Consider the following 13,729-nt stretch of genomic DNA (forward strand, 5'->3'; position numbering starts at 1 on the left):
CTGGCAAAAATCTATAATCGTCAGTGGGAACAGAAATCAGACACCAAATGTTGTGGCTCCTGTATGGCGCAAATTATTTTTCTCCTCCTGTTTTTATTCTGCATTGCTAGTGACCTTTCAAGCACCTTAACCTTGAGCAGTTGCTGTCACTCAATACCTGTGTTACTAGGGATAGGGTAAAATGTTAGAGACTCCCCCACCCTTCCATCTTTTAAATCGCACCTCTTATGACTTCATGATTCTTATGATTTCATGACTGAATGCTTCATCATGCTGAACAATTTTAGGGTGAATACACATTCTCTTTTGTGGGGTAGGATTCATGCTTTCAGCACTAAATGGCCATACCTCTTTTCTCCAGTTTTGTGATTGCCTCCTTCAGGCATGAAAAAAAATCCATTCTCCATATCACAATGCAATATGCTTGCAAAAAGCTCGTCGAAACTGTGTAAGGGGCTGGGAAAAGAGACTCATTGAGACATTATTTATGCCTACTGGTGTGGACAGAACATCGTAGGATGCAGACATTAAAAATTGCAATACTACCAGTAAAAGAGAATAGCAATTTCACTTTTGGCTCATTCTGTGTGGAACTGATGGGAGTCGCAGTTCAACAACACCTGGAAGGCACCATTTTGGGTACCCTGGAATAAACAATTAGCAGGCTAGATGGACCAGTGGGCTGACAGCTTCATATGTTTCCTGTGTTGATCATAAATATATGGGATCTTAATTGCATATAAGGCTTTTTTTTCTATCCCCTAGAGATTTTTGGAGAATAGTAGCATCACTGCTTGTTACAATGAACTGATTCAAATAGAACATAGCGAGGTGCGATCACAGTTCAAACTACGGTACGTAAAAATATGTGCAAAAACTGTTCATGTCCTTGACAGAAAGTGTTCCTCTCCAGTCTCATAATCCTGTTACGTGGTGGGATTATTGTGATGCTGAACATATGCTTTGATCTGTGATAAGTGCATTGACTTTCAGGCCCAGTGCTTTTTTTCCTAAAAAATGTTTAGGAATACTCTCATTCCAACTGAGATTCAGGAAATGAGGCCACCATCAGGGGTAGCAACGGAACTGACGATTCACCGTGCTAGAGAAGAAACTAAATTTTTAAAACATTTTTAGTTTCTTCTCCCGTTAGATTCACAAAATGTTTAGGGTATGTGTACCCCTGCGTTCCCCCCCCCCCCCAGACAAAAGCACTTTCAGGCCCATACACACACACAGTAGCTTTTCAGGTTCTCAAAGCTAGAACTGTAGAACTATCATTGTCCTCCTGCACATACTGTATTTTTCCATGTATAAGATGCCCCCATGTATAAGACTACCCTTATTTTTTTTAACCCAAAATTAGCAAACAAAACCCTAAAATAGAAGTGAAAATCTGGATGATCTGCGGTGGCAAGTTTATCTTTTTTTGGGCAGTCGCCTTCAAAGTTTCCAGCATGAGGCACATGCATTGCAATGTGGTGCAGAAGCAAAGGCAGCAACTGGGGCACCATATGCTTCCACTCGGTGGCAGCTGTGGGGAAGCGAGGGGAAGGAGGCTTCCAAGCAGGATACCAAGGAAGAGCCGCAGGAAGGCAGCGCCCACTCTGCACCGGGCTATGCCGTCGAGCAAACTGAGCTGAGGAAGGTAGTGAGCGGGCTGGGGGCAGGGTGGGAGTTTGAGAGGGGAAGAGGGGGAGAAGGAAAGAAGGGCAAGGAGAGGTAACGGTGGCAGCTGCTCTTGCTCCCGTGGTCGAGCCAGCGGGGGCTTCAGGTGGCGAGCCAGTTACCAGCATGCAGCCCGGAGGGGGAGAAGAAAGGGGCGGCAGCAGGAGGGACCGCCTCAGTCCGCCCAAGCCAAAATCCTGAACATATGCTTAAATATTTAAAAAATCCCCCGGGTGCCCATGTTCCGTGTACAAGACGACCCCCAATTTTTTACTTCTTCTTTTTTTAAGCAAATAACCTCGTCTTATACACGAAAAAATACGGTAGTTCCAGGATTTGGGAAGTGCAGACCAAATAATTAACCTTTCATCAGGAGTAAGTGCTACTTGGGGCTTGCACAGGGACTCAGGTTCTAGTCACTTGCCTCAATCAGACTCCTTATTTCTTAAATTCCAAGTATTCACCTTTCTTCCATTGGGCTTTAGTTTTTCCTAATCAGAATATGTTCACCTAAGTAGAGCATTTTGTATATAGTTGGTATCACTATAAGAAGCAAACATTTCTTTCATTTTTCTCCTTCCGGGTCCCCCCCCCCCCATCTGCTGTTCTTCCACATGGCTTCAGGGAACTTATACCCACCCACTATCTGAGTTTAAGGTGTTGGCCAGATGGAACAATTCCTACTCTTCTCCCTCTTTATTCTGTCCTGGCGGAGTCTGCTGCTCCCCACCCCAGAGTCAATTCTGGAGGTGGGGAACACAGTGGGAAGAGAGGAGGAAAAGTCCTGTTGCCTAAGCAGAAGAACTTGTGCAGGGCTTCCACTAACACGATTCATTATATCAATCCCACCCAGTGGAGCTGAGGGTCCAATCTACATATAGGTAAAGGTAAAGGGACCCCTGACCATTAGGTCCAGTCGTGGCCGACTCTGGGGTTTCGGCGCTCATCTCGCTTTATTGGCCAAGGGAGCCGGCGTACAGCTTCTGGGTCATGTGGCCAGCATGACTAAGCCGCTTCTGGCGAACCAGAGCAGCGCACGGAAACGCCATTTACCTTCCCGCTGGAGCGGTACCTATTTATCTACTTGCCCTTTGACGTGCTTTTGAACTGCTAGGTTGGCAGGAACAGGGACCAAGCAATGGGAGTGCACCCCGCCACGGGGATTCGAACTGCCAACCTTCTGATCAGCAAGTCCTAGGCTCTGTGGTTTAACCCACAGCGCCACCCGCATCCCCAATCTACATATAGGCAGTGACTATTTTAGGCATGTCCAATATGTGTGTGATTGCATGTGCGCGTATTGTGCCAAACCTGGAAGTAACCCAAAAATGCCACAAAAACGGACGGGCCGGAGTGTTTACAAGCTTTTCCAATGGTGTTTCAAATGCATGTGATTTCACTTCAACATACAGTACCTCAGAACATAACCCCTGCATAAATGAGGAAAGTGTACTGGGTCCAGAAAATTCTGCTGGCCCCTCTGCCCCAAAATGTACCACCAGTATTTGCCATCCACAAGTCAAGGGCCTACTCAATAAATCAAAATAAATTTGACCCCCATGTGATACTAGACATTCTCACAGCAAGAATACATTCCACATTGTAACAGGAATGAGGGAGTCATGGGGGTGACTTACAGAGGAGGGTTGCTTATCCCCTCCTTCACTTGAAAATCTTCCCCTCTTCCCATTTGCCCTCACTTAAGCTTATTCACTGTTCTGGCTAAAGGGAGCATTTACAGAGAGAGAATAAAAGGCAGGAGAAATGCAAGCAACCAGTATTTTCTTTGAAATATCCACACTGTGAATACATTACATATTACCTAACAATCCTCTCCATAGATGTATTGTAGAAAAATACATTGAAAAGCCTGGTAGAAATGAAAACATACAAATGCAATACATCTTGCAATGTTTTTAAAATCATTTTTTTGTGTTCAATTCATGCACTGATGTAATTCTGACCTGTTACACTTGCAGATATTAATGGTGTATAATAACTTGTTAATTTCAGGGCTTGCAATTCAGTGTTCACAGCACTGGAACACTGTCATGAAGCCATAGAAATAACTAGTGAGGATCATGTAATTCAGGTATGGAAAAGGCACATTTTTCTTTCTCTTCAGAAACCTGTGTATCGATATATCAGTTGATTGAGCACCATTGACTTCTGTGGTTGTATGTAGAAGTTTGTGCCATATCCCTCCTTTCCTTCTTAAATATCTGTTGGGGGAGGGAGTTCTACAATGGAAACGTATCTAACAGTATTCATACTGGGGACTGAATGCATCTTTAAGTTCACGCTTTCCTTGGTTGCTCACATGGTTTCTTTGGTTTATAGTATGTCAATCCAGCCTTTGAACGGATGATGGGCTATCAAAAGGGAGAGCTAATAGGAAAGGAACTCACTGAGCTTCCAAAGAGTGACAAAAACCGTGTGGACCTACTGGACACGATCAACACTTGTATAAAAAAAGGAAAGGTAGGTGACTAGCTAAATTCTATCTCCTGCCTCCTTAAATCTCCCTAAACTGAACAGACCTTCAGGATCATTTTCCTCTGTTGGTAAATTACAGATCTAAGACACCTTAACTTTACTGGAGAACATGTGCAATTGGGTAACCCTGTAACAAAAATGTAAGAGGGAAATAGCATTGTGTGCGCATGCATAAAATCTGCAGAGTTTATTGCCATGTGGAGATTCTGGGATGATGGATTCTCTGCTTGTAGCTTGCAGTCAGTGCATCTATGATTCTCTCACGTAAAAGGTGTCTGAGAGTATGGTGTCACAAAATGCTCCCAGCTTAGAAATGTTTATTTTAAGAAAGGGATTTGTGATCTGAGCTTCCTAGAATGTTGTTTTCACTCAACTTGTTTAGGAATGGCAAGGAGTTTATTATGCACGGAGGAAATCAGGAGACAGTATCCAACAGCATGTGAAGATAACGCCTGTAACTGGCCAAGGAGGGTAAGTTTATTAATTAAAAATGCACTCTGTTGTAATGGTTTTCTCTGTTATACATACGTATATAAATAGATGGAATCAGGTTTGGCTGTGAATATATACACCTATATGCATAATTATATTTCTATCAAATATAATAATTCCATATAATAGTGCCATGTTTCTTGGCACAGGTCTGGGCTTTAAAACTCTGTGTCTGAGTGTGTATTTCTTCTCTCTCAGTGCTTTCCCTAGGAAAACGCGCGTTTCACCGCCGAATCAGAGTAAATGGCAATTAGGTTTTCTGCAGATTGGACCCAGTTTTATGATTCCCCTGAATCTCTGTTCTATAAGCTGGGTTTTCTGTTTGCTTGTTTTAGGATGTGCTTTTTAACAATATTAAAATAATAATAACTGTACACCACTTGTATAAATGGTTTAAGATAAAATAAATATTGTTCCTGTCTCCCTCCCACCAGCTGCTTATCCTCAACTGTACTTCACCTGTGACTCTCACCAAATGCTTGTGCATTTGCACAAGGCACAAGCCTTGTATTACCTGGATTACCTGAGAGTGATGTGGAAATTCCATGTGGATTACATGTGATGTGGAAATTCCACGACTGGAACACCCATCTTCTTTTTCTGTTACGAAAAGCAGCCTTGGGGTTAGGGGCAAATAGTTGAAATTCCCCCATGCATCTCTGATTCAAACTACTCTCCATACATTTTCATAGAAAAAGCTGTGAGGAGTTTCAGACTCCAATCTTGTGCACCTTTACTAAAGAGTAAGTTCCCCTGAATTTAGGAGAGCTACTCACATAGGATTCCACTGCTAGTCATGGAATTCCCATGTTGCACAGAGTTAGACTCATAGTTGTCCTTAAATAAGGTCTCATCTCTCAGTCTCATTCTTTAAAATGTGAACATAATTGACCTATTCTGTAGGATGAGATGAATAAACAAGTGACAATAATAATTATAGGATTTTTTTTTAATTTGGAAAAAAATATTGAAAATACAGTAATTTTATGTACTCTCTATAATTATAATAAGTCAACAGCATTGTATGACTGAATATTGTCCTGGTACTTATCATTCCAAAACATCACAGATAAAAAAAAAATCACTCTAAAAAATGTTTCTGTTATTCATCATTTGCTCTTCTGCAGTATGTTAATTTAGATATTAGATTTTCTCAAACCTTTCTGACAGTGATGGAATAGTTAATTAACAGGTTTCTTTTAATTAATCAGATCTGATTTTTTTATTTAAAGTAAATGGTAACAATTTAATCACCAGTTGTGCCAAAATTATTTTATTTAGTAACAGTGCTTTTGTTGTTTTTGTTAATATCGGTAGGAAAATCCGTCATTTTGTATCTATCAAGAAGCTATGTTGCACCAATGACAGCAACAAACAGGTACTGTGTTTTCTTTGTAGTATACAACCCCTTTGCTTGATATCATCCCATAGTAATAACTGTTTTTCTTCACACAGCCAGTACATTATGTAATATTTAAAATATGAGTGCCAAAACATACTATTTGGAAGACTTCACCAGGTAGCATGCAAGTTTATTTGACCAAGCAAAATGACTGGGCCAGATTTTGGGGAGAGAATTATGCAGTCTTTCAAGTTACACAGAATATATCATGTAGCAGAATTTGGTCCTTGGGAAAGCTAAATTGTTTACAGGTACAAATAGAGTTGTCAGAAGAAAAGGAAGCACACACCTGCATACCACAAGGTTGTCTGTGCAGCTAAGGTTTAGCTAAATCAGAAGTTTATGTGTCTATTTCCTTTTCTTTTTTTCACATGACACCAGACCTACAAGACCCATCGTGATGAAAAGTGTGCAGGAGACCAGTTTCAGTCAGGTTAGAGAATAATCTTTCTTCAAATGGCATCGTTTTATAACCATCTAAATTCTCTCAGCGATGTATATGTATATATATTTAAGTACCATCAAGGATCTAGCAGAACTGATACTTTTCCCCCTGAGGGCTTTCCTAGAATTACGTATGCCTACAGATTATGCCTTCTGCCAGGTTGGATGGTAGATGCAAAGAGATGCCTATCTCTCAACAGATTTGCAGGTAGAGAATGTAATCCATTATGTATTGAAATGTGCTTTACATGATGGTTCAAGGGCAAAATTATTGAGAAACATTTTGGCTAGCTTGACAACTTGCTCTGATCAATAAAATATTTTTTCTTAAATATCTTTATCCGTAAATGAGAAATTAGTTAAAACAAATGTGTGTGTGAAAATAAATTCTGGCCACTTTTAAAATACCTTCCTGTAATATTTCTAGACTCTCACTCCTTCAGATGCAAGAACAGGAGAAAAGAATCTATTGATGTCAAATCAATAACTTCTCGAAGCAGCGATGGTAAGGACACCAATGTGTGGAGAATATTTCTAGCAGTTCAGGATCCTGGATTAGATTGCTGCTGCTGCTGCCACTGTTCATTTTTGAAGATTTGAGAGAGAGGCACTTGATGTGTCTTTAAGGTTTTTGTTAAAAGTAGCTCCCTATTGTCTGGGCTATTGAGCAACAATAATAGAAAGCAGTACAATTTAGAACAGTGGAAAATATTTGGGGGCAGAGGTGTCTCCATCTCTTACTGGCAAATAATTTATTACTTTCTAAGAACATATGATGGGACCGTAGCTTCTTTATTTATTTTATTACATTTATATCCTTCCTTTCTTTCATCATGGAACTCAAGATAGACCCATACATCTAAAATAATGCAATGTATGAGGATGTAGATTTTTACTTTTGTTTGTTTTAAATGCCAAAATGTTTCTGTTTAATGGCAGCCCCAAGTTTACAGAATCGTCGGTATTCGTCAATGGCAAGAATCCACTCCATGACGATAGAAGCCCCAATCACAAAGGTAAGAGTCAACAACTTTCTGATAAAATTTCACACACATCAACAATCGGGACGGATACAGCAAGGCTTGTCAAGGCATTCAGATATCTTATGATGCGCTCAGCCAACACAGTACGTTTCACATCACCCCAATGACCTGGTTTGCATGTAACACTAAGCCAAACCATGGCTAAGTGTGAGCATGATAGTGTGCATGTACTCTCTGTTAAAATCATAACGGCTTCACTCCCCCTCCAGTTACCCAGCTGTTACGCTACCTGGAATTATGTCATGGTTTGGCCTGGCATTATATTGCTGTAGGCAAACTGTGAGTTGTAGCCACTATTTGTTTTTCGTAGTAACTCATGGTTTGTCTTGGATACACAAACCATGAGCATGACTTCAGACAACACTACATGCACACTGGACCAATAACTATGTAGTTTCTACTATAGCAGATAAATAAAAGTGAGGCAACTTAAAGCCAAGCTAATTTTAAGATGTTGCTTATCAAACACATGAATGAAGATCATGCTATTTATTCATTCAGATGCCTCTAATAACTTAATGTGAACATGTCCTTGTAAACCCACAAGAAATGGACCAAGGATGTTTTTTCTCAAATAGTAACTAATACTTTATGAACTATTATTACATAATAGAACTGCCCAACTTGAATCAGTAATCAACTAAGAGTGCACTCCTGTACATGTTCACTTAGAAGCAAGTACCATTGAGTTCAGTAGGGTTTACTCCCAGGAAAGTAGGAATAGGATTACAGGCACAAACTTTAATTGCTTACTCAGTGATGCCAATTTTAATCATGTAGGCAAGTGGTTTTCGACCAGTGTGCCATGGCACCCTATGGTAACTTGAAAGATAATAATAATAATTTATTACTTATACCCTGCCCATCTGGCCAGGCCTCCCCAGCCACTCTGGGCTGCTTCCATCAGAATATTAAAAACACAATAAAACATCAAACATAAAAAACTTCCCTAAACAGGGCTACCTTCAGATGTCTTCTAAAAGTCATATAATTGTTTATTTCTTTGACATCTGGTGGGAGGGCATTAGACACGGTGGGTGCCACTACCAAGAAGGCCCTCTGCCTGGTTCCCTGTAACCTCACCAACACTTTAAATTGTGCTTGGAAGCATACTGGGAGCCAATGTAGATCTTTCAGGACCGTTGTTATACGGTCTCGGTGACCACTCCCAGTCACCAGTCTAGCTGCTGCATTCTGGATTAATTGCAGTTTCTGAGTCACCTTCAAAGGCAGCCCCACCTAGAGCGCATTGCAGTAGTCCAAACGGTCAGGGGTGCCGCAGGCAACACTGCCCTCTCTCCCTCTTTTCTTCCCTCCCTCTTCTGATGCCCTCTCATGTCTGCCTCCCAAAGGCTTGCATAGCTGTTTATTGCAGCAGCCCAGGCTATAAGCTCCACAGGCAAATGGTCCTCTGGCAGGCACCTCTCTTGGGGGGGGGGGCAGTCCCTGAAGGACTCACAAGGAGAGAAGAGAGGAGGCTGAGGGAACACTCCACAAGGGAAGGTGTTCAAAAAAGGATGAGAAGCTGCCAGCTCTGCAGGCAAGGGGTGACATAACTGGGCTCCTGAGCCCCACAGGGGTGCCACAGAAAGAATGTAGTTGGTTAAGGGAGCCGTGGACTCAAAAAGGTTGAAAACCTCTGATGTAGGCAAATTGTAATGAGTTGTTAATGGTACATTTGTTACTGTTTAGTGTCTATTTTGCACTCATTGTAACAGGGCTTGAAAATATAAAATACAGTCTGTCCCTATAACAGTGATAGCTTTTGCTTATAAGTTTTAAATTATCATAGTACTTTCAAGATTCTCAAAAAGGCACCTATGTTGAATTTTTAGCAATACACAGCTGTACATTAATCTAAATGGTAAATTAATTAGTTAATCATTTAAATAAGATGATTAATCAACTGCTTTATTCATCTGATGTTCCTTTTACATACTAATTCCTTAATGGTTTCATGTAGACTAAAAATGAGCAATAGCTCTGTTATATGTTTTTCCTTTCTGTTTGTAACCCCGTAGGTCATTAATATAATCAATTCCGCTCAAGAAAACAGCCCTGTAACTGTAGCAGAGGCCTTGGATCGGGTTTTGGAAATCTTACGGACAACAGAACTTTATTCTCCTCAGTTAGGTACCAAAGATGAGGATCCTCACACTAGTGATCTTGTTGGAGGTCTGATGACTGTGAGTAAGAAGACACATATCAAGCAACCAATTTCACTCACTGTTGTGGGGTGTTTCAGCTGAGCTGATGTTCTAAGTAAAATTCCTGTGGTTTCTCAATTGCCTCATTACATTGATAGTACTACAAACCATAACATTCTGTCAGCCTTCTGTTGCTGGTGCTTGTTGTGGGAAAAACTGTTAAGATTTATGTAAGCAGCGTATGGAACGCACAGTAGGAGGAATATATTGAACTTTGCCCTGGTTCACCAAAGCGGAGCTCTGTGGATACAGAAAATTGCCTCTGTAAACTGCTCCAGATAAGCAGCCATGAAGGAGGATAGCATGCAGCTTTAATGTCAGATTGAATTCTCAGCGGTGTTGCATGTTTTATAGTGTATTTATTTAAGCAAGCATTCACACATTCATTGTATGTGCTTTTCTAATTATTTTGAGCATAATTTATATTGCTTAGTGCATAAACTTAACGATACCCTAATCCTAATCTTCCCTAACCTTTTGCAGCTTGATCACAATGTCTTTTAAGAGTGCACCCTTCTCCTTTTATCCTTGGTGTGTGGAATCCAGCAGTGTGCAAATATTTTTTGTTTTATTTCAGGATGGCTTGAGAAGGCTGTCAGGAAATGAGTATGTATTTTCCAAAAGTAAGTTCCCACGTCCAACTCTCTTTAACGCATGCCTGTTTTATTTGTTGCTATTGTTGCAAAGAAATTAAGTCTTGCTGAAAATCACTGGTGCAGAGAATCCTTCAAACACACAATAAAAGGTCCAGTTCTTACACAGCAGTTACTTGATTCAGTAAGGAATATCTATGTATGGAAGATGTTGAGGCTTATCTTGGTGGGTATATCCAGCTGTGTCATATGTTCAACTTGACCCCACTGAACTGGCTCATTGCATCTTCTTGATGGGCTTATACATCCCCTTTCAGGGTCACCATTGTTAAATGTAATTTGTTGCCTGCAACTAGAGGTGTATCAGGACCAGAGAAGACAGTGGTGGAAAAGACAATATGGACAACAGCAGTGTGTTAAACACAAAATTGCCCCAGTCACATAGAAAGAGGGTGCCTGGGCACAAAAACTGCAGGGAGGTAAACTACACCCTAACCCTTACCACCATGCATGCCACCTTTGCATGCGCACCTCCCCACTCCACATCAGAGCAGTTCCATTTACACACACACATGAGATTGTAGCCTCTGGATTGGATCCTGATATAGTTATGCTAAGATTAGATCCATTGAAATCAATGAATCACAACTAACAAGTCCCACTGATTTCAGTTACTAAGCCTGGATTCATCCCGTCGTGTCTACCTTGGTCCAAATACTTAATTTCTACTAAGGATTCTTCAGTGTGGTGTAGTGGTTAGAGTGGTGGACTAGGATCTGGGTGACCAGGGTTCAAATCCTCACTTGGGCGTGAAACTCATTGGGTGGCCGTGGGCCAATCGCTGCCCCTCTGCCTAACTTATAGGGTTGTTATGTGGATTAACTGAGGAGGAAGAGGAGAACCATGTGCCCCACCTTGAGCTCCTTAGAGGAAAAGGGAGAATGCAATTGAAATAAATAAATAAATAAATTTATCATTTGGACAGATACCACGAACCAGAGCCATGGTCACCTCTCTGTGCCAATTACTATCAATGACGTTCCACCCTGTATTGCACGCTTACTGGATAATGAAGAGAGCTGGGACTTCAACATTTTTGAACTGGAAGCTGTTACAAATAAAAGGCAAGCCTTCTTTCTGCATTGTGTTAGATAGAGGTATAGAAGTAGAAGGTGTTGCTGAACAAGCTGTGGCACAAATTAAGCTTGTGTCATCTATGACTTGCTGAGTTGTATCTGCCTGTCTCTGGCAGAGGCAGATGTTGATACAGGAAGCCAGGAGTAACTTGTGCTTCCCCCTCCTGTGCTTCCTGGTGGATGTGTGGAGTGGGAATGATTCCCAAAGCTGCCAGAACAATACCCTTTTTATTTTATGTTACATTTGTTATGGTTAGTTTAGCAAGAGCAGGACAGATCTATATGCAGCTCCATCCTTTCTGTCTTGGGACTCCCTTCAAAAGCTCAGCTGCCCCTCAGCTGCCGTTTGGCACAGAAAAGAAACTGCCATTGACATCGATGACAGCTTCTCATCTGTGCCAAACAGCAGCTGAGAGAGGGAGCTCTTAATTAGAACTATAGCACTGGAAGATAGTGGTAACCCTTCATGCCTTTGCACCATGGTCCTGATCCTAATTGCTGAGAGCCAGTGTGGTGTAGTGGTTAAGAGTGGTAGTCTCGTAATCTGGGGAACCGGGTTCGCATCCCCGCTCCTCCACATGCAGCTGCTGGGTGACCTTGGGCCAGTCACACTTCTTTGAAGTCTCTCAGCCCCACTCACCTCACAGAGTGTTTGTTGTGGGGGAGGAAGGGAAAGGAGAATGTTAGCCGCTTTGAGACTCCTTCGGGTAGTGATAAAGCGGGATATCAAATCCAAACTCTTCTTCTGCCCCCATGTGGCTGCTGTTCTTAAAAAAGGACTGCACAATGCCAAGCTGTGCATTTTACGTCACGTAATTTGGCTCTTCCTTCCTTTTATACAAGTCTCCCCACTGTCAAAATGCTGATTGTCAACTTCACATGGCAAGCAAGCACACACAGGGATAGTGGTGAAATGTATCCAGTAAATGGAAGCTGTTGCTAACCAAAGTCTGCAAGAGCAAGAAGACTGATGAGTGCCTTTCCTGCCTTGTTTTACCATCTCCCTTTCCAATTATGTTCCAGGCCGCTGGTTTACCTGGGTCTGAAAACCTTTGCCCGCTTTGGTGTCTGCGAATTTTTAAACTGTCCCGAAGCCACACTGCGAGCCTGGTTCCAGGTGATTGAAGCCAACTACCACTCCTCCAATTCCTATCATAACTCCACTCATGCAGCTGATGTCTTGCATGCCACAGCTTTCTTTCTGGGGAAAGAAAGAGTTAAGGTACAATTTCTGCTGAGTTTTCCTCTTCTTATGTTCAACAAGTTATGACCGGGTGTTTCCATGGTATTTATTTGAAGTCCCTCACTGAGTTGCTTACTATCTGAGAGTAGAGTTATACAATCATTTTTATATGGAAAAATGTCACTATGTGGTGGCATCTCCCAATCATTTTTCTATGGTTATTAATATTTATAAATCAGCAGTGGGGAACCTCTGGCCATGAGTCTAACTAGACACACTAGGCTTCCACATTTTGGCCAAGCCATGCCCACATGCCCTACACTTGATGTCATATATGAGGTGTGGGGCATGTAATGAGGGGGCTGGAGCAAAAGGGAGTTTGCAGCTGATCATCAGGGAACTGTGCTTGGAGCACACAAAGCACTGACAATCAACTAATGGTCAGTGCTTACATAGCTTTATACAAAAACAGATTACTTGACATTGTTGTGATGTCAGGTGATTTGACAGGTGGAAGGAATGAGGATCAGGTCTGCTGGCCAGATCCAAACCCCCAGCTCTGTTGTAAATGGATCTTCAGAAGATGAAAATGAGCTGCATCTATGTAGCCATTAAAACTAATGCTGCATTCCCCATAGTTATGGGTAGATTACACTGGATGGGTAAATTTCCCATCAGGAAAATTACAAGAAACTCCTGCCTCTAGATTCTACAAACTCACCCAGACTTGAATATCAGTGACTCTACTGGTGATTACTGTTACATTTTTATTTTGATAAATACTGTATAGTTGAACGAGACTTAATTCTTTCTTGTAGGCAAGCCTTGATCATTTAGATGAAGTGGCTGCATTAATAGCTGCAACAGTTCATGATGTGGACCACCCAGGACGGACCAATTCTTTCCTGTGCAACGCAAGCAGTGAGCTCGCTGTACTCTACAATGACACGGCTGTGTTGGAAAGCCATCACACAGCTCTGGCGTTCCAGCTCACCGTAAAAGACAACAAGTGCAACATTTTCAAAAGTCTCAATAGGTTAGCTTCCTCACAGTTCTCTTTGTTTT

At 41.6% G+C, this 13,729-nt stretch overlaps 1 protein-coding gene across 2 annotated transcripts in view; it reads left to right on the forward strand.

Annotated features, from left to right (window-relative positions):
- Positions 1-13,729, forward strand: part of PDE8B (phosphodiesterase 8B) — a 43,556-nt gene that overhangs the window by 23,485 nt on the left and 6,342 nt on the right. For both annotated transcript variants that reach the window (XM_028748030.2, XM_028748031.2), the window contains exons 6-18: positions 766-854; positions 3,682-3,760; positions 4,009-4,149; positions 4,547-4,635; positions 5,974-6,034; positions 6,440-6,491; positions 6,930-7,007; positions 7,442-7,518; positions 9,567-9,731; positions 10,330-10,375; positions 11,331-11,469; positions 12,505-12,703; positions 13,483-13,700. In XM_028748030.2, the coding sequence (XP_028603863.2) occupies positions 766-854; positions 3,682-3,760; positions 4,009-4,149; positions 4,547-4,635; positions 5,974-6,034; positions 6,440-6,491; positions 6,930-7,007; positions 7,442-7,518; positions 9,567-9,731; positions 10,330-10,375; positions 11,331-11,469; positions 12,505-12,703; positions 13,483-13,700 (1,433 nt within the window). The remainder of the gene's footprint in view (positions 1-765; positions 855-3,681; positions 3,761-4,008; positions 4,150-4,546; positions 4,636-5,973; positions 6,035-6,439; positions 6,492-6,929; positions 7,008-7,441; positions 7,519-9,566; positions 9,732-10,329; positions 10,376-11,330; positions 11,470-12,504; positions 12,704-13,482; positions 13,701-13,729) is intronic.

Source organism: Podarcis muralis, chromosome 11, assembly GCF_964188315.1.
Source record: "Podarcis muralis chromosome 11, rPodMur119.hap1.1, whole genome shotgun sequence".
NCBI lineage: Eukaryota > Metazoa > Chordata > Lepidosauria > Squamata > Lacertidae > Podarcis > Podarcis muralis.